Genomic DNA, 25294 nt, shown 5'->3' with positions numbered 1-25294 from the left:
TGACTGAGCAGAGGCCGTGGACACGGGTCAAGGGTGTTGCAAAGGGGATTCCTACACAGGGTGGGGGGCTGAGACTTCCTTCAGTTCAAAGATTTTAGGATATTATGAATTAATTTTAAATGCTAGAAACTATACACACAATACTATCAGCAACCTGTTTCAGAGAAAATTACTCTCTGCTTTCATAAGGTAAACGCTCGTGGCCTTTTGAATACCTTCTAAGTTCTTACTTTACGGAACTGAGAACAGTGCGTCTGAATGAGAGTGGGGAGAAGGTGGGTGAAACAGGATGCTCTGCATCACGGTTGGCAGAGACGGCCGGGGGAGGGTAGGGAGAGCATATGAGAATCATCCGGCAATATTTTTCTATTATAATCACCCCTCTCCCCCCAAGCTGCGCTACCGTCCTGAATCATTAGATGTCCCCCTTCCCACCCCCACCGTGCAGCTTAGGATCAGAGGTGTTGGGAGTGTGTCGTCTCTCAGATACACTGGCATGAGAAAAAGGTTTAGAATTATTACCTTCAAGCTTAATTGTAACATAAAAATGGCATCCAGAAAAGAACACACAGGCTGGAAACGCCCTCACATTTCTTCCCTCCAAATCGTTTTAACTGAAGGAGCTGCACAGCCACACCGTGCACCGTCTCTGCCTGTGTCCCCCATCTCATCAAGGGCTTTGTGAAGGGCAACTTTCTCCCTTCTGCTCTCCTTACCAGCACAGGAAGCAGTGGAAAAAGACTTAGAACCTGTCTGTATCTTGAGCACTGTTAATCATGGATACAGGTCCCGCATTCTAAATAAGAATTATCTACAAAGATCTGAGAGGAAGGACAGCACGAATGGTCTGCGAACTCCTATGCTGACCTTTCACATAGGTCCAGTGCCCTGTACTCAACTGTCCTGAGTTCTGGTTCTCCTTGACGGATCTGGCGGTCTCTTGTTTTGCTTATCGCATTTTTAGGAACAGGATGACAGAAATTAAACATAGAAACTGATAAGACTGCTACTGCTATCAGCTACCCTGCCAGAAGAAAACAAAATTCAGACGAATACAAGCATCTTACCTCCATGTGGACACATAATTTCTCAATTGTTTCTGCTTGCTTTTCACAAAATAGGCAGACAGCAGAGTCAGGGCGTTCTTCCCAATCAGACCAGTCGCTGTGTTAAAAAAGAAAATAGTAAATACGGAGATTCCCCTCACACAGTCACTTGGTATTACTTTCTCCTCCCTAGGAAACCCTGCCAATCTCTTTCAACTCTGACATCGCTGTAAAGATTGTCACATCATATTATGACTTTTTGATACAGCTTTTGAAATTCAGAGCAGCACCATGAAATTAATATAAATAGCGAACAGGTGCTGCTCCATTTTCTTCTATCTGCTTCTCTTCTGAGCAGCTATTTCACTGCAGAATCAGGATAATGTCTTTCTGACACAACCAGGTTTAATTTGCAAAGGAGGCCTATCAGAGATGCGATGCTTTCTCTCATTAGCCACAACCACTAAGTACACACGCTGTGAAGTGTGAGGCTGGGAGTATGTCTCTGCATGACAAACGGTGTGTTTTAAAAAGCAAATCATACATCCTTCATGTGAGAAATGCTGATCATTCAAATGGGACAAGTGTTAAATCTGGTGGTAGACAGAGAAGTTAAAAATCATACAGGACCCATATTACCATTCCTGCCGACCCACCACCCCCTGCATTTATTTTTGGAGATACTGCCAACTTCTTCTCATTCCTGAGCCTGGAAAACTGAAATTCCAGGAGAGAAAAAAAGGCCAAACGGCTTTGAAGGAAAAGCGGATGAGTAACAGGGAATCCTTTTAGGTCGAAAAACACATGTCTCAAGCCTGTAACTCCAAGGAAAGGAGCTGTGAGTTTCCAGTGACTCGAGTTTTCAGTGACTCAATGGGATGAACATGGAACACGGTTAACTCCACTCCCATTATATTCTCTAATCATATCACTTCAAGGTCTGGGCACCAACCAAGTGAGCAAAACACCAATGGAAGGTATTTTTCTCTGCACTGTATTTTACCTGTGTGTCCAATTAACAGTTTTAAAGGCAAAACACTATTTAGTTAGAGTAACAGTTGCTTTAATGATTTTCATGCCGAAGTTACTTTGAATTCAAGTTTTTGCACTAATACATGGAAGGATGGATGGCTTAAAAAGAAAGTCTTTTTTATTTCTATTCTCTCTTCAGAATGATCATTTTAAACCAACTGAAGAAATGTTTTCCTACTCTTAAAACAACCACAATTAATTAGCAGCAGTAACAAGTCTTACTCTTCCTGATGGTCTAGCAACTCCCGATCATCTTCCAACTGAACTTCCTCCCACGATTTTCCAAGTTCCTTTGTGGGAAGAACAGAAGGATTAGAGAGCTGGAAGAAGCGGGGTGAAGAGGAGAAAGGAGAGAGAAAATAGACACAGAACTTAAAAAAAAAAAAACAACCATAAAAAACCCCCACAGAAACTCATACTCGGTGGTCTTAAATCAATACACGTAGGATTTATTAAAACAGTTATTTCGGTGACAAGGAAGGATGTATCCTAAAACATTTTTAATGTTTTTCTTTTTGGAGAAGCAGCAGTATTTTTTCAATCAAATTCCTTTCTCTTAAATGTAAACCAACATTTCTTAACCCTGGATGCACATTAGAATCTCTTGGGGATCTTTTTAGAAATCCAAAAATATCTCTGGATGGGGACCCTGAAACACTGTCCTAGCTGGACTGTTTCTCCTTGAGGTCCCCTACAGTCTATTTTTCAAACAGCAAAACACCAATGATCTTTCTAAAGGACAGTGATCTTTCTAAAGGACACTTCCCTGTTTGTATAAACCCTCCCATGGCTTCTTAACCACATGGAGGACAAAATTCAGAGGCCTTACCATGGCTTGTAAGATCTCCACGTTCTGCCCTGGCTTCTTCTCCATCCCTTAGGTCCCACCACTTTTTCTCTGGCTCAGTTTGCTCCAGACACATCAGTCTTTTTGCCTGAACACAGCAGGCTCACCTCTCCCCAGCTCCTGTACTTGTTGTATTCTCTGTCTGAACACTGCTCTCTCACATAACTGCAGGGTTCAGTCATTCTGGCATCTGCTTAAATGTTACCATCTCTTTTTCTGACTACTCTGTTAAAACTACACCCTTTCTCCAAGCTACTTTTTATTCCCCTATTATGTTTTTTATTTTCGTTAAAGCATTGATCACTACCTGAAATCAAGTTTGTGTTATCTATTTGTTTTCTTATTCGCTATTCGTTTTTTCCACCAGAATGCCCATGAGGACACGGACTTTGTTCACTGTTACATTTCCAGACCCAGGCATACAGTAGGTACTAGAAAGTATTTTTAAAATTAAATTATAACTGAAAAATCTAACAATTCAATGCCAATTTAGATTCTATCTCAAAAGGTTTTTGTAAGGTGATTAAATAAATTAGTTAACGTATGGGTATACCTCAGAAATATTGTAGGTTTGGTTCCAGACCATCAATATAAGGCAAGTCAAATGAACATTTGGTTTCCTAGTGCATATAAAAGTTATGTTTATATTATACTGTAGTATTTTATGTGTACAAGCATTTTATCTAAAAAAATAATGTACACACCTTACTTAAGTACTCTGAGAATTACCAAAATGTGACCCCAAGACATGAAGTGAGCAAATGCTGTTGAAAAAATGGTGCTGATAGACTTGCTCAAAACAAAGTGGCCACAAATCTTCAATCTGTAAAAAAAATGCCTGTCTGCAAAGTGCAGTAAAACAAAGGACGCCTGGATATAAATACATGGTACCAGGCAACAGTAAGTACTCAAGTATCTACTCAAATCACTTTTATTTCTCACAGTTCATGGAGAAGCTCTACCCATTTAGGGCTGTGTCTGGCAAATTGAGTCATAGTTTCAGCAAAACTTTATGGAGCGTTGAGTAGAAATCATTCCTCTTGGCCCAACCATTTCTCTTTTCTATTCTTGAGTCATTCTCTTGTCTTTTCTTCTCTCTCCATCCAACTTTCCCACTATGCCATGCAAAAGCAGAGAGTACATTAAAGAGGGATGTAGGAACAATAATGGACACCTTTTCAAGCAGCTAAACTATGGTTACAGTCAAGATTGACCTGACCTGCCACAAATACAGACATCCTTGATAGATATTCCTCCTTTGGAAAAAAAAAAACCAAAATTTACTCTCAGTTATGAGTATTTTTTTCTCTAAAAAGGTATTCATTTAACCAAAAACAAAGAACTATAAGGTCCATTATGATTTAGGAAAAAAGAAAATCTATCATTCATCAACTTAATGAGAGGTTTTGAAGCTGTCATTATCTATCAGCTAAATGATGCATAAACTCAGACACGCAGAGATTTACCATAATGTCATTAGAGATATTTAATTTGGAGTCTATAATGTATTTCCCAGAGTTGTCACGAAATGTCTGAACCTCATTATGGACACCAAGAATGGCCTCAAAACCGCCAACAGGATCTTTGTTAGTTGGAATTTTTGGTGATGAATTAAATCTTTCATGGATTACTTGGTCTCTCTGGACTTGTACTTTAAGGCCATTGCTGTAAGATATTAATTCAAGGAAGGACCATCTATTACCATTTTCAGTGATATGGGCAAATGTTGTTGATCAATAAATGTTTTGGCCAAAGAGACATAAAATATCTTTCAGTATCAAACTTCCAAACTCAAAGCATTATTGTGCAATTTTCTCAGTGTTTGGTAGAACACGTAGGAATTTTTCTAGGCAATACAGCACTAACTGTTTACCATTTGAGAGGAAAATGGAACTCCGTGATCATTAGTGTAGTAGGTAACAAGTGATTTGCAGGTGACATTAGCCCAGACTTTCCTAGAATGCTCTGCCGTGTACAGTCGAATATATATAGTTTATTATGGAATAAGACCCAAAAAGAAGAAAAAAAAACAAAACAGAGCACAGAACTCCCTAATTAAGATTCTGTGCCTGCTAATGAATCATGTTAGGAAAGCAAAGAATTAAAAAAAAAACAAAGTTTGGAAGGCATGTCAGTAAAGATGTTCAGAACACCCCCTCAACCTCCTGCATCAGATGGTTTATGATCAATGAGAGGGTGGACAAGAAAAACATAAAAAAAAAAAATCCTCTTCACCCAGCACCCCCACTGCTCCACACACAAACTTCTATGTACTTACACAAAAACCCCATCATAAACAGAGAAAGAAGTGTCTTAAATGTTAACAATTTCAGTAGAGAGAACTATACCAAAACTATGAAAACAGGTTAAGAGCCCAATTCTGTTACAAATGGCTCTGTATATTTTAAGAATAAAAAAATAGAAATCAAAAAACGATAAAGCCACAGCAAAAACAGTTTCCTTTAGGAAAATTCAGGGCTTGAAACAGGAGTACCTTAGGAATAGGCAGCTGAAGGCTCAATGATGATGTACACAGTTCATTTCCCTCTGAGGCAAGGGAATCTGAATGTGAAACTGCCTGTGAAATTGTCCCCTTGGCCATCCCCCCTAGCCATTGAGCCCTTTTGTTTGTGAGAAAACAAAGAAAGAACCCGTAAGTAGGTAATCCAGAATACGCATAGGGACTTTTTATGTATTTGCAAGTCTGTTATTATTCAAAAACTGATATGAATTATTAAACATGGAAATCATCTCACCTAAGGAAGAAAAATGTATCTGTCAATTCGCTGAGCTCAGGAGAGCCAAAACCAGCCTCTGTCCTTAGCTCTCTCACCTTTGATGACTATCAGAGGGCATCTTGCCAGGAATATCCTGGATGCTGCCAGCACTGCTGGCCTGGAGATTATGTTTGGAGAGGAGGTGAGCAACTCTGTGGGCCCATGACTCAATTACTGCATTAATGTGCTACAGGAGAGGTCCAAGCATTAACTTCATACACCCCATTCCGAGGTGCTGAAATTACGTGCTTACATGCCTGTCTCTCATACCAACCTTTAAACTCTCTGGGAGTAGGGACTTAAATTAACCACCTTGCCCATAATATTTTTCTTCCTCTTCCACCAGTTTGTACTCAAATGTTTGTAGAATGTATAAAGCCAGTTAAAGTGACTCTTACAGGGAAGAGGATGTGAGAAATGGGTATGCAGACCCTGACGACTAATAACAATAGTTCTCTTTTTGGCCCACTTTCCTCAGTCATGTAAGCCTTTTCCCTCAGAGGAATACACAGTGAATGTCTCTCAGTATTGTTTTTCCCATCTTTGAAAATAAAGCAATGTCATTATTCATTGCTTAAACTCTTAGAAGAATTCATTCTTCATATTAAATATTTTTATGAAATATTAAATATTTTCAGTAATGGGGTCTAAAAGAAAACTAAAAGCATGCTGAGAAATCTCTGGGCCTCATTTTTCTCTAACTACACATTATTAATATTGGGAACAGTTGTTTATATACTCGTTCTATTTGTTATGATGCCTTTTATTTACTACAATACTCAGGATATTATTAAGGTTGATACTTCTGGTAAGCACTTCTCTATGTTAGGACACTTCTACATCTTTAGAGACTTTATTAGCTTCTTCAGTCATTTTTTTTTTTTTTAATTTTTAAAAAATTATTTATTTGCTTTTTTGAGAGAGAGACAGAGTGTGAGTGTGGGAGGGGCAGAGAGAGAGGAAGACACAGAACCGAAGCAGGTTCCAGGCTCTGAGCTGTCAGTACACAGTCTGATGCGGGGCTTGAACTCACAAATGGTGAGATCATGGCCTGAGCTGAAGTCGGATGCTTAACCTACTGAGCCACCCAGGCGCCCCTTCTTCAATCCTTTTTTGAGTTAAGTTTACATCATTCCAAAATGCTACAGCTAATCATAATATATTTTAGGTTTTGTTAAAAAAATTTTTTTTTAATGTATGTTTATTTTTGAGAGAGACAGAGAGCAAGCAGGGCAGGGGCAGAGAGAAAGGGAGACATAGAAACTGAAGCAGGCTCCAGGCTCTGAGCTGTCAGCAGAGGGCTTGAACTCACAAACCATGAGATCATGACCTGAACCCAAGTCAGAGGCTTCAGACTGAGTCACCAGGCGCCCCTAGGTTTTATTTTTTTAAATCATTCTTATTATTGTGGGCTATTTACCTCAGTGGGAAAGCATACAGGGCTAAGAAGGCTAAGGTTGTGGGTCAGAGCCCTTGAGGAGCTTGTTGAAGTCAGCTTTTCTTTGACCTTGAATCACTTTCTAGTTTGGTACAAAAGAGAACAGGCAAGAAGGTGATCATTATGAGTTCACCATCATTACTTGACCAAAAACTCAACCAACAAAGTAAGAGGTAGGTACTAGTATTATTTCAATTGTAAACATTGAGGAAAAATTATAAAATGGATATACAGAGAGGTTAAGTATTCTGTTCTAACTATGTGACCTTGGAAAAAGACCTGTGCCTAATCTCCTAATCTATAAAATGGTGATAAAGATAAAACCTGTGACATAGGGATATGGTTAAGAGTAAATGGCTTAATATAAAAACCCAAGATGGTGCCTGGCACATATCAAGTACTCAAATGTTGCTAGTTAAAAGAAAAAAATTACTGCTATTTATCACTATTTTTCTGAAGTGATTTAATTTTCATTTTATATATTATTAAAGTCTTTATATTCTCTTGAAACACTTCTCTTAGGCTATGATTCATGCCACATGACATCTGGGCAGTCAGTGGGCAGTAAAATCTAGCATGCTCATCTAGAGACAGCTGGTCCTTGTAGATAATTTCAATTTTGACAGACACACTACTTGATGCCCAGAGAATAAAGTATCATACTTTTCTAAAAGTGCCAGCAGAATTTGAGTGAGCAGTCCTTTTGAAGTCTCCTCTAAAAGGTAAATACCTCCAGCTATATAATGTTCCGCTAGTCCCAAGGTCTTGAATATCATTTTAAAAGATCCCCGGAAGGAAGTACTGTTAAATTGCTTCCACAGCTTTCTGCAATAGGTGGTATTTCTTAGGGCTAACGCTGAGGTCTACTCCCCATTGGACTGGGCTGGCCCTGAAGCAGCGTTTGTTCTAGGAATGAATGACTGATTTCTAGAGAAGATTGAAGGACTCAGAGGGTGCCTTTGCCTTTAGCTAGTTGTAAAACATTTGTAGCAGATCATGGCAACCTCTTGGAGTCAATCTTCAAACACATGTCAAACTTGCTTCTCAAGGGGAATTTTACTTTAACGCTATAAGGTTTAGTTAGAACAGACAAAAATTCCACCCTCCAGCAGAGAGTTCCAACATATTTCAGGATATGCTTGTTTCTGCCCAACAGATAAAATGGTTGATTATAATCAGTTATGCCTTCTGTGGCTACTGAGTTTGATTCTAATTTCCTATTGCAAGGAAAAAAATAATTTCCATTTGCCTAAGAAACATGTCGGAAAGAGAACTCTCTAGCTTTCTTCTAATTCCAGCGGAGAGTTCCTTAACTCCTTTCTTTAAACGAGTGGATCCTCTCCTTTGTAATGTACAGCCCCCCCCCCCCCCACCGCAAATTCAACAGACTAGGGCAGGGCGCTAGCACTCCCAGTCACTGTGTCATTCAGAATCCCCTCTCACATTTCCAAATACCCCCCCAGTGACGCGTGCTGCACCAGCTGAATATGTTCTCTTAACCAAAAAGGTCAGCAAGTGGTTTTGAGGTTTCTAAGGAAGGAAAGCTTTTAATATATTTAAAATCCTCGACATGATAACTCCATTATTACGTTCTATTAGCCAAACAAATAAAAGTCCTCTTGCCTAGTGAAATGATTTGGTTTCTCTAAAATTTCCATCAAAGATATGCTGGCCAAGGAGGATGATACTTTTTTTTCTTTATGGGGAAGGGAAGATTTTTTTAAAAGGGAAAGAGGAAAGAGTAAAAGATTGTTTTTTTTAAAGGGTTATCTAGCATAGCACACCTAGCACATCCAGCTGTCAAGAGATGTTTTTTGTAGAGAATATAGTCTCTGGACTCAAGGTAATAGATAATATCACAAATGGGAGAGAATACGTGGATATCCAAGTACCCTATATCTATTATTACTTTTTTTTGTTCAAGATCACTATGAATCCTATAGGCATGACATTTTTACTGTGTAAAATTCTGGCAAATCAAAGACAAACCAAATCAAGTTGCGATTTATAAACTAACCATTTTAAAGCTAATCACTGCTTGAAAGTGTCCCTTGATTGCATTTTGACCTTTCTACTAATTGCTTGTTTAAATATTAGACAGCCCTTGGAAAGTTATTTGTTCGTGCATATGCAAATTTTAAATTATGAAGAGAAAGGCTTACCAAATAATTGATGACATAAAATCGGTCATATTCTCTGTTCTTAGGATTGATCCTCCGATGCTGTTTTTTCCTCATATGATCTTTAAGCGTATTTTTGTCCCTGAAGGTCTTCTCACAGTATAAGCACTGCAAGCTAAAAGAAATACACAAACGTTGACAGATTACACAAGTCTCTTAGATAGTTGCTGCAACAGCCCTTTATTATTAAGTCTTATGATTATTCATTTTAGGTCACAAGGAATCTTCAACTGGGATATGACATCCTTGTTGGAACCCTCTCACTTTATTCCTTTGACTTTGTGGGATGCATGCGTGGTTTATTTTGTAGTTGGCTAAGTTAGCCAACTTGGCTATGCAGTTCAAACCGTGACAAAGATAGCTAAGATCCAAAAATTATTTTAGTGTTTTCTAATCAAATGATCTCTTCTAAAAATGAAAACATAGGCATGTTCTTCAAATAATTATGCTGATTGATAACTAGCATTGGTTGCCTCCACTGAGTACAACAAATTAGCCCATGCGTAGATTTGCAAGGGTTAATTCCTAGTTCCAGTACATATTTAACTATGGGACTTGGTCAAGTTACTTGCCCTCTCTGTTGTCATTCATTTTCTACTGAAAATGAACAGATTGCTAATAAAATATCTTCCTCATCCTACGTCTGACAGTTCATATGGCCTGTAACTTCTCCCTAGCAGTCTAGTTAGAGTTCTACTTGGAGTCACACAGGTTATGTCTAATCTTCCTTCCACATGAAAACTCTCAAATGACTGAAATCAGTTCAAATTTTGAATTCTTGTGTCATCACTACTAAACACCCTTTTAACCATTTCTTGTGTCACAGAAATAACTATAGTTTATGGGATAAATAAACTAATTAGGGATATTCATTATGCTAATCTTGCTAGAAAATACATCTAGTATTATTTTATAAATGAAGGATCATTTAATATGAGTGAAAAGACTTGTTGTAGTGGAGTTCTGGTACCAGAATTTGAATTCAGAACTTTTAATAACAGATCTGTGTCAATTAATACATTTTTCTTAATGTTATTGCTTCAAATATTGTGGGCTGAGATTTTATTTGAAAACAAAACCCAAAAACCAAAAAAACCTAGGTTGTGAGAGAAAAATATTGGGCCCTGTTCTAGAAAGAAAAGTAGATAGATTTTTGAAAGCCATTTTAGTGACCCAGACAATTTCTTCCTTACTTTAACAAGCTAAGCTCTAGATACCCATGGTCACCAGAATATGACCTTAGGAAAAGTGGAGTGTTATGATATATAAATGTGAATAAATACTAAAAGGTAAAAGAATGGATATAGTATGTTATGTCTGATATAAAGCTGAATAACATACAATTTGACAATGTATTTACTAAATATGTGAAAACTTATACTGTAAAGCAAAAGAATTACGAATACAAAATTAAAAAATGGGGAGATACTAATGAGGAGATACATATAAAGATTCAAGGAAATTTATAATGTTTTATTTCTTTGGTTGGACGGAGAGAATACTCTTCTACCCTATATACTTTTTTATGGTATGTACATTGTTTGGTATATATGATACTTTTATTTAAAAAATGGTAAAAGGCAATATGATCTAGACAAAATGAACAGCACTGTGATGCAAAACGTGAACTTTTCCAACATGAGAAATGAGAAAATTCCATTTTGTTAATTACTTCTTTTAGATTAATTTTTAAAAATTCCCAACAGACATTTAAAAAAATTCCCAACAGAATTGAAAATTAAAATAACTGCAGGATATGTTTCGTGAAAAAAAAAATACTTACTTGTCGAGCTTTTTCTGTAATGTGCACAGAAATTCATTGCAGTTTACAATGTTGTCTGGCAAGCCAATGTTGAAAGCATGTTCTCTGGCCATGTGGTTCAAAAGAACAGATCTAGGAAGAAATATGAGCAATTTATACTATTTATAAATCATCTAGTAAAAAATCAGATCAGGAATAGCATTTTCAAAATGATAACACTAATCAGAAGTACATGCAAAGGTTAAACACTACAACACACTTTTGGGCTATGAAAGAGTGATATGTTATAAAGTATTTAAGTACACATATAATCACATGAATTCTTTGTAAAGTGAGTCCAAATTTGTTCCATTATTTGCCAGTGGACAGGAATATACTCTATGTATGAATTAGTTTTCTCTCCTGTAAGTGAAAAAAACATGCTTTGCTGACTTTTCCAACTTATCATGGGAGGAGGAAGAGACAACTGCCAAAGGGAAATATGTCCTGCTATGCATGTCCTGGAATCAGAGACATTTAACTCACTATTGGACAGAGATCTGGAACCCACCATTCACACATCAATTATATGCAAGGGTTTTGACACACTGAATACACAGTCACCAGGCTGTTGAATAGTTTATGTGGAAAAGGAAAATTTTATGTAAATTTATCTAAGTTTTAGATACCAAAAATGCTTATGTGTAAAAATATGTTATTCTTTTGGGCCATTATCACAACTTTATTTTTATGTTTGTTTGTATGTGATCCCTCATCCAACATGGGGCTTGAACTCACGACACTGAGATCAAGAGTCACATGCTCTTCCAACTGAGCCAGCCAAGCACTCCCTTTATCACAACTTTAGTTCATAAAATAAAGGTGACAGTTTTGGGGAACTCATTAATACACAAACCATTGATAGACTATGTATACTGATACATTATACAGTTTATTTTATCTACTTTGACACTTAGCTGACCCAAAATAATTGTTTCTAGGATTATTTTTTTTCCTTTAGAAAATGAAATAAAGCATCCATCCCTATGAAAATGTTTTTTTTTTTTTAACTATGTAGGGTCACATTTATTAATCTCATTGTTAATATGCTCTGTTTGTCTAAATGCTTAACTATTGACAACTTTGAATAAAACTAGTATTTTGTGGAGTATTTCACAGTACCTTTTGGCACAGATTTTTCTCTATGCCAACTGACCTATATAAGAATCAAATCTTCATTAGTGGTGTTCTAACATCAGTGTTTCAATCAAAACATTTTCTGAATTCTAGCAAGTACTTTATCTGTAGCTATCCTCTCCTTTTCAGTGTTTTCCAGACAATAATGCTCAATAGAATAACATATTTTTACACATAAGCATTTTTGCTATGTAAAACTTAGACAAATTTACATAAAATTTTCCTTTCCACATAACTTTGTGAGTTCGAGCCCCACATCGGGCTCTGTGTTGACAGCTCAGTGCCTGGAGCCTGCTTGGGATTCTGTGTCTCCCTTTTTCTGCTCTTCCTGTTCACACACAACATTCTCTCTCTCTCAAAAATAAACATAAAATAAATTTTTTTTTAATGTTAAAAAAAATCATGTACATTTGTAGGGGCACCCGGGTGGCTCAGTCATTTGAGTGATGGACTCGTGATTTCAGCTGAGGTCATGATCTCACGTTTTCATGAGTTCAAGCCCGCAGAGCCCACGTCAAGCCCGTGTTGTGCTCTGGCACCAGCAGCACAGAGTGTGCTTGGGACTCTCTCTCTTTCCCTCTCAAAATAAATATTTAAACATTAAAAAAGTTTAGAAAATGATGTACTTCTGTAAATATTAACTGTTGTATAATGAGAAATCTGTCTGGCCTTTGTCTTTGATTCCTGGCATAGAGCTTCTAAAACCCCAGGAACTTACTATTATCTTTGTTATGCTAAGGAGGCAACTCACCATAGGCCCCTAGCTAGCTTCAGAATGGGGGCTGGTCAACAGAAAGACTAACAATGTGATTAAAAGATTGAGATTCTGAGCCAGTCAGACCTCTAGAGACGGAAGGGGTCTGGAGACTGGAGATGGGAGCAGTGTAGAGATTAAATTCAATGACTGAATCAATCAAGCTTATAAAATGAAGCCTCATTAAAAACTCTAGGCACCAAAGCTCAGTGAAGATTCCTGGTTGGTGAATACCTTGATGAGCTGGGTAGGTGATGTGTCTTGATTCCTTGAGGAAAGGGCATAGAAATTCTGAGTTCAGGACCCTACCAGATTTTGCCCTATACATTTCTTCATTTGGCTGTTCCTGATCTCTTCACTTGGCTGTTCCTTTATAACAAAACTGCAATCCTAAGTATACCACTTTCTGAGGTTTGTGAGTCATTCTGGTAAATTACTGAACTATGCAAATTACTGGCAAGAATCTGAATTTTTAGCCAGTTGGTCAACTGAACTTGTGGCTGGTGTCTAAAGTAGAGGCAGTCTTGCTGGGAATGATGGATGCCCTTAAACCTGCAGAGTCTGATCCTAACTCTGGGCAGTTAATGTTAGAAATGAATTATAGAATGCCAGTTTGTGCTAAGGAATTACCAATACCCCAGTTTTTGTTTTTGGGTGTTTTTTTTTTTTAGATCTTTATCATTAAAAAGTTGTTTTTTTTTTTTTAAAGTTTATTTATTTGTTTTGAGAGAGGACAGAGTGAGCATGAGCAGGGAAGGGCAGAGAGAGAGAGGGAGAGAGAGAATCCTAAGCAGCCTCTTTGCCGTCAGCACAGAGCTCGATGAGGGCTGCATCTCACAAACCATGGGACCATGACCTGAGCTGAAACCAAAAGTCAGATGCTTAACTGAGTGAGCCATCCAGGTGCCCCTAGATTTTTATCATTTTTAATATTCAAAAGTCAAAACATCAAAAACTGCTAAAGGTTTAGGGTTAACAATATAGAAGGGTGTGTCTGTAGTAGTTCATTGTACATGGTCTTGCCTGTCAGCCAATTTAAAAAGTCCTACAACATTAAACACAAATTTATTTTTGGCATTAAAAAAAAAAAAAGAGAGGCAAATCAAGAAATAGACTCTTAACTGTAGAGAACACACTGATGGTTACTGGAGGGGAGATGGGCAGTGGGTAGGTTAAATGAATAATGGGTATTAAGGAGGGCACTTGTGATGAGCACTGGGTGTTGTATATGGGTGATGAATTACTATATTCTACACCTAAAACAAATATTTCACTGTACTGGAGACTAAAAAGTTGGAAGAAAGTAAAAGAAAAAAAAATTTTAAAGTTACTCCTCTTTTCTGCTTAGAGCCACTATAGTTCATGGTTGATATTAGGCATATTAGAAAAAAATTACTGGTAATATAGCAAAGGGTCCTGAGCCAACCGACAGAACTTAAATTACATAAACATTATGGGTGTTTTGATGAGTTTTCAGATGAAAAACAATAATATTTAAAGACATGCACAAAGGCAAACCTGTTCCCGAAAAATTCCTCATTGCAAAACATACAAATACCATGAAAACTGTTATCATTTCTTTCTTGCTGCTGTTGTTCCAGAATTTCTTTCTGTAAAACAGAAACAGATATTTGATATTATCTTTAATAAATGCACAGTTAGTTAATGAAAAATGTTTTAGTCTAGATGGGAGGAATCTGCAGTAGAAGCACAAAGGGAGTATATGAATTCTGATAATATTTCACATTTCTACATTTCTGTCCTTGTATCAAAACTCCAAGTCTATACTGTTAAATGCTAACAGAACACTCCATTTGGATAGCTATGCAGGAATCTCAAGGTCAACTGGGTCTCATTATCCTTCCCTACCCTGGCTTTCTTCCTGTTTTTATTAGTCAACTCCTGTCCTCGCCCTCTTTCCCCCAACTGCCGCCCCCCCTGCCCCCCACCTCCCGAACAAAAATGTGGTAGCATTTTTGACTTGCTCCTTTTTGTACTTCTCAGTTTAGTCTGTAATCAAGTTCTGATCCATTTTTCACTTGAACTATCTTTGTGTTACTTCTCTCCACCATTCACAATATGATCACCCAGAGTCTAGTTTTTAATCAGTCATTATGGGATTACTATAAATAATTCTCCTAGAGGTCTCCCTGATCTCAATCCTTTTTTTCATCATATCCAGCCTTTTTTGCTGCCAGAAAAACTTTCTTAAACAATGTTTTCATACACAATTATCTTGTTCTTCAACTCAAATATGTTTTGGTAGCATCTGTTCCAATCAGGGTGGTTCCACACACCATTCTTCCTTGAGGTCATTTTATTTCTCTTTGCTTTTTGCCTCTTACAAAATCTTACCTGTAATTAGGATTCCCATTTCTATCATGCAGCCATTTCTACTACTGTAGAGTTAAAAGCTCAGACTCTGAAAAACTGAGCAGACCTGGACTTGGAACTCTGGCTCTCACTGGTACTCAATATTTTATTTAACTTCTTTAATCATCAATTTTCTCATTTTTTAAAAAATTTTTTTTAACGTTTATTTATTTTTGAGACAGAGAGAGACAGAGCATGAACGGGGGAGGGTCAGAGAGAGGGAGACACAGAATCTGAAACAGGCTCCAGACTCTGAGCTGTCAGCACAGAGCCCGACGCGGGGCTCAAACTCACGGACCGTGAGATCATGACCTGAGCCGAAGTCGGCCGCTTAACCGACTGAGCCACCCAGGCGCCCCAATTTTCTCATTTTTGAGATAAAAAGAAATACCACATGACAAAATTGTTTATATGATTAAATCATATAATTTATGTAAAGAGCTCAAATTGTTCATGGGTCATTAAATGCTGGATATGATTGTTATCCAGCCAACTTCAATTTCCACTGTTTGTTACCCATCATCTTTGTCAACTGTTTGCCTGCTTTGCCTTTTGAAGGGTTATGAAAACTTCTTGAAGTTAAAAGAAAGTCTTTATGCTGTTCTTATAAGTGGCATACTACTCCCAGCTTCTCTAATATCATGGAGCTCAAAATAGTAAAGTTTATTAAGTTTATTGTTGAATCTATGAATATTTACAGAATAGCATCAAAATGAGCTCATATCTAGAAGCTTAATAGATTCCATGTGGCATTTCTGGAAATGTATCACCAAACATCTAGAACTACTAATTCACTTGAAGAAAAAAAATTAAGAAATTACCATGATAAAAATCAACTCAATGAACTGGTTTCAGCCATGATGGAATCATGTATATCCCACCTACCCTCTGCCTATAAAATAAGTGGCTTCATATATTTTATGTTTTCAGACATTGGATAATAGACAGTACAGGGTTGTGATCTGTAAGAGAAAAAAATAATACACTGCCAGTTTTATGCTGGGTGGTATTTTCCAAATTGCAACATAGGGAAGTTAAACCCAAATAAGATGCAGAGCTATCTCACTGGATGAAGGTAAAAAACAAAACAAAACAAAAAAAAAACAACAAAAAACAAAAAACAAAAAAACCAGAGTCAGGATACTAAAAAGCGAGTGTACCTTGTGGGACAAGGTACTAGAGAGGAGAGCTGAAGAGGAGCTGAGGAAACCTGAACTACTCTACTCTACTGGGATTCTTTGCATCTCTGTCCAAATACTGAGCTGTACATGTACCAAAGGACTCTATGAGTCCTGACGAAGTACTTTCCAGGGACTGGGAGGCTTACTGGAGATTCCGGAGGTTACAGCACTGGACTCTGCTGGAGTTCTGACATACGGAATGAAAAGATCTTGCTCAACACTTCAGGCATATACAGCAAATACAAAACAAACTTTTTAATTTTTTTCCCCCTAAAGTTTATTTTATTTTGAGAGAGCATGTGTGTGTGCACGAATGGGGGAGGGGCAGAAATCCAAGATCGAATCCCACAGGGCTCGAACTCCTGAGCCATGAGATCATGACGTGAGCTGAAATCAAGAGTCGCTTAACTGATGCTTAACCAACTAAGCCACCCAGGTGCCCCAAAACTTTTTAAGGTTATGAAGGTCACAGTTTTATGGTGGTAGCAAGTAGACAGATAAAAGCAAGAGAAATAAAAGGGCGAAGGCTGATGTATCAGAACATTTTAATTATTGCTTTTTGAATTTAAGTGAACCTTACATCAAAAATGAAATGGACAGTACAAGTCAAATAAAAGAGGTATCGGAAAAGGAAACTGAACTTTTACAAACATGCATTGTTTAACTGAATACAAAACAAAAAACACATTTTATAACCCTATGTCAACAACACTGTTAGCAGCAAAAACAAAAACCCAGCAAATAAAGCTCTTGATAAAGATCCCTATCACTACTGGTGCATTAAGGCCAATCATGGACCTTCTCTGCCTGTTCCTGTTTTCAGTGCACAAGACCCATTAGTACTCATTAAAAGTCACCATTCTGGCTCGTATTTCTCAAGCTTGTGATGATATAACCCAAATTTGGCTAAAGAAAAATCTTACTCAACTTAATATCTCCTTGGTTTGGCTCAGCACAAGTACAAAAGACTTGTGAGTCTAAACCACAGTGATGCTAAGCTATCTAACATTTACTTTGGCCAAATTTCAGTTTTATCAACTGACCGTGAATGGCAAAACCTCAGTATAAACACTAGAAGTGATAAAAATTGATTCTTCTTAGGAGAGTCTAATTTACTCTTTGGTATGTTCGAGCCAGCACGGGATAGTCAGGACAGTAAGAAAAATCACTTTAAGGGCAAGTAACTAAACCCAGGCTGTTTTGTTCTGGAGCCCCTCCCTTAGCGTGAGGGCATGGGACTAGTATATCCATACAGTCTACAAGCACAATGAGAGAGACAAAGACTCTGGAGTATTCTTGGTATCCCTGGTCTTGCAGGCCCCATACAACTCCTTTAATTTTTCCCCAGGTTCATTTCTTTAAGAGCTGCCTTTTGTGCACAGAACAAACTCTTTTTAAAACTCCTTTCCAGACATTCCTCCAGAGGCAGCTACTTAAACCATTTGTTGCCCCACCTCTGCTTTTTGTTGATTTCATGTGCATAAGACTTTTCTCATTTTAAAATGATCAAGTCTAGGAAGAGGAGAGAATCCAAAAGAAAAAGAATGAGTCCTCCTGTCCATTTTTCCAGTTTATGAAGCTCGTCTAGATTTGATAATATTAAAATGAGAAAAATCTCATGCACATGAAATCAACAGAAAGCAGAGGTCCATAAAGAAAAATAGTTTTTCTTCTTTCTTCCTTCTTCCTTTGTAAAGCTTGGTATCTGATTAGTTGTAGCATATATTTTAACTCACTTTTGGACAAAAAAATATAATATTAAGAGACAATCCATACAAAGCTTCACAAAGATGTGTAAATCAAAGCCTACCTGCTTTGTGGTTTTATTTTTCTAAAAAAAAATCTCATGCTGGGTAGATATTTATTCAGATTTTATTCATGGATTTATAGAATAAAGGGATGAAGAGAATGTAACAGATGTTATGTGTTTGAACTTCTCAAACTTATCTGATGAAATCAGATGAAATTTTCATTACAAAATAGGCTTGGATAAAAACCATAGTTGTAAGAATACAAGATCAGCTTATCTATTAGGCAAAGAGTCATAATAACAAGCTGTATTTTTGTCTAATTGGTTTAAAATGTCAAGAATGGTAGCGAAGAGGTCAGGGCAGAGTGTTTCATCTTTATTCATAAGCTAAAGACAGGAAACATTAATGAAACAACAGATATAGCAGATGGCATTCAATAGTCATGGGACTAACATACATACATAGGTAGAAAATGAAAATGTGAGTAAGGCTGAAAGTTATAAAAGTCAGCAATTCAGGAAAAAGCAATTTAGAAAATCTCAATTTAGTTAAGTATTTGTGTACAGGAAAGCAGAAACTAATGCGTAGAATAACAAATCCAATGGAAATAGCATGCATTACCATAAGGAAGTAAAACTAAGGCTAATGTTATTAATTATAGATAATCAAAAACATTCTATAGATACTGATACACTGGATTGACAAAGAGTTTCCCATCTGCACAACTGCATGAGTGGCTGTGAGAGAAAACAGCACACTCCAAAGGATCCTCTCCAAGTTAGTCCACAGGCAGAAGCACGGTGGAACCTGTTAGGCATTCTCAGTTGGGGAGATCAGCCGAGCTCTTCCAAAAGAGGACACAAAAAACATCCCTACTAAAGTTAGAGTGGTGGCCCAAAGCCTCCAAAGAAAGGCAGCAGTATCTTCTAGTCCTACTGCTTTCTATTTCCAGAACCTGGATTATCTCTGAGGTCTTGGGGATTATTTCATTCACACCTCCACCTTGGTCCAGTAAGTATTTCAGGCTGCTATGAAACAATGGAGCATAAAAATGAGAGTAAAATAAGGATAAAATAGGGTAGGGTGGGCATGTAAATTGAAGATTAAAAAATAAAAAGAAGAAATATGTATGTACAAATATGCACATACACAAACTAATTCAAACCTAAAGGTAGATCCCAAATTTGGCTATCAGCTTTAGTAGAAAGGGTAAACAGATCAGAAGGTGGGGGCGGGGAGTTGTGCAACAGAGTTTGACTGGCTTTGTCCCCTATTCTTGGGAGATAATGTCTAATCCCCTGGCATTTCTTGAGTGATTCATGTCCTTGTTATTCGGGGTGAGCCTTTAACAGCACCTGATACTTAATGCTAATGAGATAACTCAGGATGGAGGCTGTCATGCCAAAAAGTCCAACCACCTAGTGGGTTAGGGCTTTGAGCCACATGATCTCAGCCTCACCTCAGAAAGAGGGGGAGAACTGGAGGTTGAGTTCAGCTATGTGGTCAACCATTCAGTCAGTCATGCTTAATGAAGTTTCATATGCTAAGTGAAGTTGGTCAGTCAGAGAAAGACAAAAATCATATGACTTCACTCATATGAGGACTTTAAGAGACAAAACAGATGAACATAAAGGAAGGGAAACAAGAATAGTGTGAAAACAGGGAGGGGGACAAAGCAGGAGAGACTCATAAATGTGGAGAGCAAACTGAAGGTTGCTGGGGGGGGGGTAGTGGGAGGGGGGATGGGCTGAATGGGTGGGGGGGCATTGAGGAATCTACTCCTAAAGTCATTGCTTCACTGAGTGCTAACTAATTTGGATGTAAATTTTAAAAAATAGAAAATAAAGTTACAACAAACAAAAACCTTTGGACACCAAAGTTTGGTTAAGCTTTCCTAATTAGCAATACTCTGTGTATTGTCGCACACTGATGTGCTAGGAAGGCAAAAGGTCCCTGGAGACGAAAGCAACCTTGTGTTTAGGACTTTCCCAGATCTCTTCCTATGTATTTTTCTGTCTGGCTCTGGTTTGTATCTATTTTTATAACAAAATTGTAATCATACGTATAGTGGTTTCCAGAGTTCTGGAAGTTGTGGGGTAGGGGAAGCCCTGAATTTGTAAGCAGCTGGACAGGAGTAAAGGTGGCCAGGAGATCCCCCAACTTGCGGCTGCTGTTAAAATAAGGATAGTCTTGGGGCGGGGGGTGTCTGTGCTTTGTGAAGTTTGGCTTAACTCTGGGGAGCTAGAAGTCACTGACAATAAGTATACAATGTGATCTAATGGACAATATACTTAGAATAAATAGGCCAGACAACATGGACTATTTCTCATAATGATCCTCAAAACAAGCTCACTCCAAAGCACATTCCAAAGCACATTCCAAACTCACTGAAGTGCAGAGGGACTGGGGGAGAGTTGTGATGCAATATAGATACCTGCTTCCTCCTGATTGGAGGTTGAAAGTTTAAGTCTATTTAGAAAACTATTGAACTCAAACAATTTCCCCTGAATGTGGTTTTTATAAATATTGGCTGGTAATAATCTTGACTTTGTCTTTCCAGTAAAGCACCTGGAATGTTAACTTTCCTCAACTCTTGCTTGGATGCAGAGCCACAGACCTTAGAAGGTAATCAGGAGATATTTCAGTTGATACCCTCGTAGAAACTGCAGAGTCCTAAACACGGATTGGAGCTTGCATGACAAGTCATTTAATTCTTTGTCGAAATGACTCGAGAACAGCCACACACTAGGTAAAAATTTCTCTAAAACAATCATTTTTAATCCCCACTCCCACCATCCCAACACTAGCTACTGGCCTCTAAAGTTGTATTCTGTTTATCATGGTCACAGAATTTTTAGCATGGATGAAATTTTAAATAAGGTGTTACCAGTTGCCTTGTCCCGAATGGGTGGGTGGGTGGAGGGTTGTCAGAAAATTACCCAAATAACACCTGGAAATGAGTGACGTAATTTGCTAGCATATCCTCCAAAGACAAACTTCTGGCAAAATGTATACCAAGATAACTAAATACAGGAATTTATTGATGTGCTTATCACTAATAACTTGGTTAAAAAATCAAGATTGGGCACCAAACAAGAATAGATTTTAGAATTTATTTATGACAACTAGTTAGTTGGGTCAGTTGTCTCTTCAAGCTATACCTCATTCAGTAAACAAATACATGCATGTGTCTCTTTGAACTCTGTGAAAGAAAAGCATCTACTTTAACTAAAAGTGCCACTTAATCACTAAGATATTAATTAAAATAAAGCAGATGGAAAAGGAGGAGTTCTCCTCTGCTATTGTGCTTAATATTAAGAAAGCCACAATGAGAAAATGCTGGAAAATCAAAAAAAGAAAAGAAAAAGAAATCATTCCTCACTTAGAATCCAAAACTTTATATACTTGCACCTGGAATTGTACACTTTATATATATTTTTAAGTTGATTTGTTTATTTTGATAGAAAAGAGAGCATGCACATGAGGCGTAAGGGCAAAGAGAGAGGGAGACAGAAAGAATCCGAAGCAGGCTCTGCACTGTCAGTGTGGGTCTCGAACTCACAAACTGTGAGATTATGACCTGAGCTGAAATCAAGAGTCAGACACTTAACCAACTGGGCCACCCAGGCACCCTAGAATTGTATACTTTAGAAGAGTGAATTGTATTTATGTGAATTATATCTGAATAAAGCTGTTATTATTTTTTTAAAGGAAAAGAAAAAAACCCTGAAGTCACAAGGCAACCAGACAAACTGAATTCCAAAAGGTGATAAACCTGTCTGAGGAGAGGCAGGGGCACACATTATTTCCCCTTTGGCAGAACACAGGAGGAAAAGACAAGTAGAAGAAAACAGCTGAAATTTTATAGAATTTTTAAAGGCTAAGTCCCTGGGAACCCTAGACATAAAAGGGTCCAGCTCTTTTCCACGGGTTTCCTCCAAGTTCTCAGGAGAAAGACTGGGAGAAGGGGGGAAGAAATATGAACAACAGCCCATCGGTGGAGAGCAGGCACAAAACCCCACTTGCTTCCTGGGGACATTCTTTAGCATTCAAAGCAAAAGCCAGAAGCTGCCAGGGGAAGGACCCAAAGCCTGCATTGCTCCAGAGCAGAGGCTTGCCACTACCATGGGAGAGGGCAGGAATGCTGAGAAATAAAATCTTGTATCTGAGTTCTTTCTGAGTGTGCAATAGTGCTTTGTGGTATATGAGCTGGATATGAAAACAGGACCAGGAGATCCTACCTGGCAGTGTGTCAAGCAAGTACGACAAAGCATTTTTCTTAGAAAATTCAAGAAAGTTATAAGCATGTGTTAAAAGATTTAAATATTAAAAAAATAAATATTTAAGATATTTGAAATTTATGGAGATGAAGCTTATCTTCCTAAAAGATGGCGTACGTCCAGCTGCAGCCCGATGGGATGATAGGGAAAGAAGGCTGACAAGGAGACCTGCAGCACTGCCCCTTAGGGTCATTCTGTTCCCTAAGATGCCTGGGGACCAGCAAAGGTCCAGAGTGCATTTATTTTTTTTACTCATATGACGAGATTACAAAAGATCATACAGTCAAGGAAAGAGATGATAACATGAGAATTTAGAGATCTTAGAGGAGTTAAAACCCCGAAAATAATCAATCCTGGAACAGTTTAGAATTTAGATTTTCTTAAGTTTCAGCCATCAGTACAAGTTCAGGGCAAAAAATGAAACAGTAGACAGTCAACAAAATGGGGGTTTAAAGAAAAGCATTAAATATTAAAAACTGCATCAGTCAGATGCAGAAAAAGGTCTGTACTGTTGATATAAATGAGTCACAAAGTACTTGCTTTCTTTTGAAGTGACTTGGTTACAATACCAGAACCCAGACTGCACACCAAATGGCAAAACCCCTAATACATATGGAACAATGATGAGCCTTTTCTTTTTAAGAGTGTGAACATTTGCAGCTTCTAAGTACAGCACTGGAGATTCTGGGCTGGCATTCCTTTGAGAAACTGACATCAAGACCTGGAGAATGGCACCTCAGCTATCTTTGGTGATTAAAAAAAAAAAAAAAAAGAAAGAAGGAAAGAAAGAAAGAGACCACGGAAGTTTGTGTTATCTACTTCCTGTTCTCCAATGCCTTCTACCACCAAGAAGTAAATGAACTGAAATTAACATATAGAAGGTTGGTTGGTTGGTTATTTATTTATTCATTTATTTATTTATTTATTTTTGGTGAAAACAGGTGACTTGGACACTCCAGTTGGCTAAAACAAATGCCATTTACTCAGCAAAACATTTCCCAAATGTTAACTAAAGGTTTGATTTTATACTGGGCACTGCAACCTATGACTTCTTTTTGGTTATAATCTGGAATTCACAATCGTTTTAAATTTTTCCTACTCACTGAGAAAAGAGTTTTCAGTAAATTAATCTGTCAATATTAAGTTTTGAGTGTCTACACCGTAGCTGATAGCTAAAGCTAATCCTCTACCGACACCAATTTTTCCCAAATCACTTCGGTCATGTGAATTCCAAAAGCATTTCCAAAGCATTCATTCGCCTGCAGTGCCATTCTAGAGGCTCACCTCAGGTATCAGCTTCTCCAAAAACTCTTCCCTTCCTCTTCAGGAAAACCATGAGATTTCGGAGAACAGTATCGCAAGCAGAGCAAATAGCAAGTGCAAGTGCAAACAACATGAGATGCTGGACAGAGCTTGGTGTGTCTAAGGGACAGGGATGGAGACATGGCCACTGTGGCTGGAAGCAGTGATCCAAGTGGGTGAGAGAAACAGGCACTAGACCCTTTGGGATCTTGGTAAGGAGTCTTGACTTTTACTCCAAATAAATTTGAAAGTATTGGAAAATTTCAATTATTAGAATTACATGAGTTGAATGAGTGAACAGCATATGAACTACTGAAACAGTCTTCCAAATGTTTCAGACTCAGGAAGGATAAAAACTAACATCACCTTCTCTTGTTCTTTCTGCCTTTTCTCATATCTTCTGACAATAAGCAGGGTATTTTCATTTTGATCTCACTCAGTTTTGGTAAACGCTTATTTTTTCTATCACATCCTTTATCTAATATAAAAATTCAGTATAAGGAAATTAAAGTACAAAAATCTCAGTAAACTTCCACTAATTTAAGGATTCGAGAACAAGTTTGATTAACAAAGTAAAATGGAAATGAATACATTTTGTGTAAAGATACTGATGTATAGTTTCAACTATGTTCAGAACAGAATCTGCCTGCAAGTTCCTTAAATATGTTAGAAGCCCTCTGAGTAGGGGTCAAGTAAAAAGCTACTCATTCTCCCCAAAGAATTCCTTTTTAAGTGTCAAAAAAATGCCAGGTAGCTCCAGGAAAGACTAACCTGTCTGCCAGAATCTGATGACTTCAGCACTTCAGCATTCTGAATTTATGTTAGCAATATACACATACAGGATACTTACTATACTTTAACAAAAACACACCTCTGCACATAGAGGCAGGAGTAGCTGTATGAAAGCAAGGACTCTCAATGACACAATACCATTTCTTAGAACAATAAAATCCACTGTTCTCAGCATTTTATGAGAGCTGAAAGAAAGTTCCCTCTGACAATAATATCAAGGATCTTAATAAATAAATGAGAAAAGATATGTCAAAGACTAAAGCAAGACAGTAAAACATAAAAGCCAGAGAGAAATTTCTTAACTGGTTTATGATATATACTCCCACAAATCCACGAGGTTCGATGTGACTAATATTCCACCTTTTTGAAAGACATCAGCACCTCCTACCCCTTCTGAAACTGCAATGATAACAGCAACAACCATCTGCTTGCTACATAGGATAGAAAGACAGCATTTTTATTCTACTTAGAGTCGTACTGAAGTGTCTTCTGAAAAGAAAGGAAGAGACAGGAGAGATAGAACATCTAGAAGAATTAGCTACTAGAGAAAAAAATTACATAAAGGTAACCGTTACACGGAACAGACCATTACTCTGAAAAACA

General features: G+C 37.7%; 1 protein-coding gene across 2 annotated transcripts in view; it reads right to left on the bottom strand.

The window, feature by feature from the left end:
- Nucleotides 1–25294, bottom strand: part of ZNF277 (zinc finger protein 277) — a 111917-nt gene that overhangs the window by 4047 nt on the left and 82576 nt on the right. For both annotated transcript variants that reach the window (XM_007089144.3, XM_007089145.2), the window contains exons 5-9: nucleotides 14531–14622; nucleotides 11104–11214; nucleotides 9303–9435; nucleotides 2301–2368; nucleotides 1068–1164 (exon numbers count right to left, since the gene is read on the bottom strand). In XM_007089144.3, the coding sequence (XP_007089206.2) occupies nucleotides 1068–1164; nucleotides 2301–2368; nucleotides 9303–9435; nucleotides 11104–11214; nucleotides 14531–14622 (501 nt within the window). The remainder of the gene's footprint in view (nucleotides 1–1067; nucleotides 1165–2300; nucleotides 2369–9302; nucleotides 9436–11103; nucleotides 11215–14530; nucleotides 14623–25294) is intronic.

The sequence above is a fragment of the Panthera tigris genome, chromosome A2 (genome assembly GCF_018350195.1).
Source record: "Panthera tigris isolate Pti1 chromosome A2, P.tigris_Pti1_mat1.1, whole genome shotgun sequence".
Lineage (NCBI taxonomy): Eukaryota > Metazoa > Chordata > Mammalia > Carnivora > Felidae > Panthera > Panthera tigris.
Note: the sequence above shows the minus strand (reverse complement) of the source record. Positions and strands in the feature narration are given on the sequence as shown.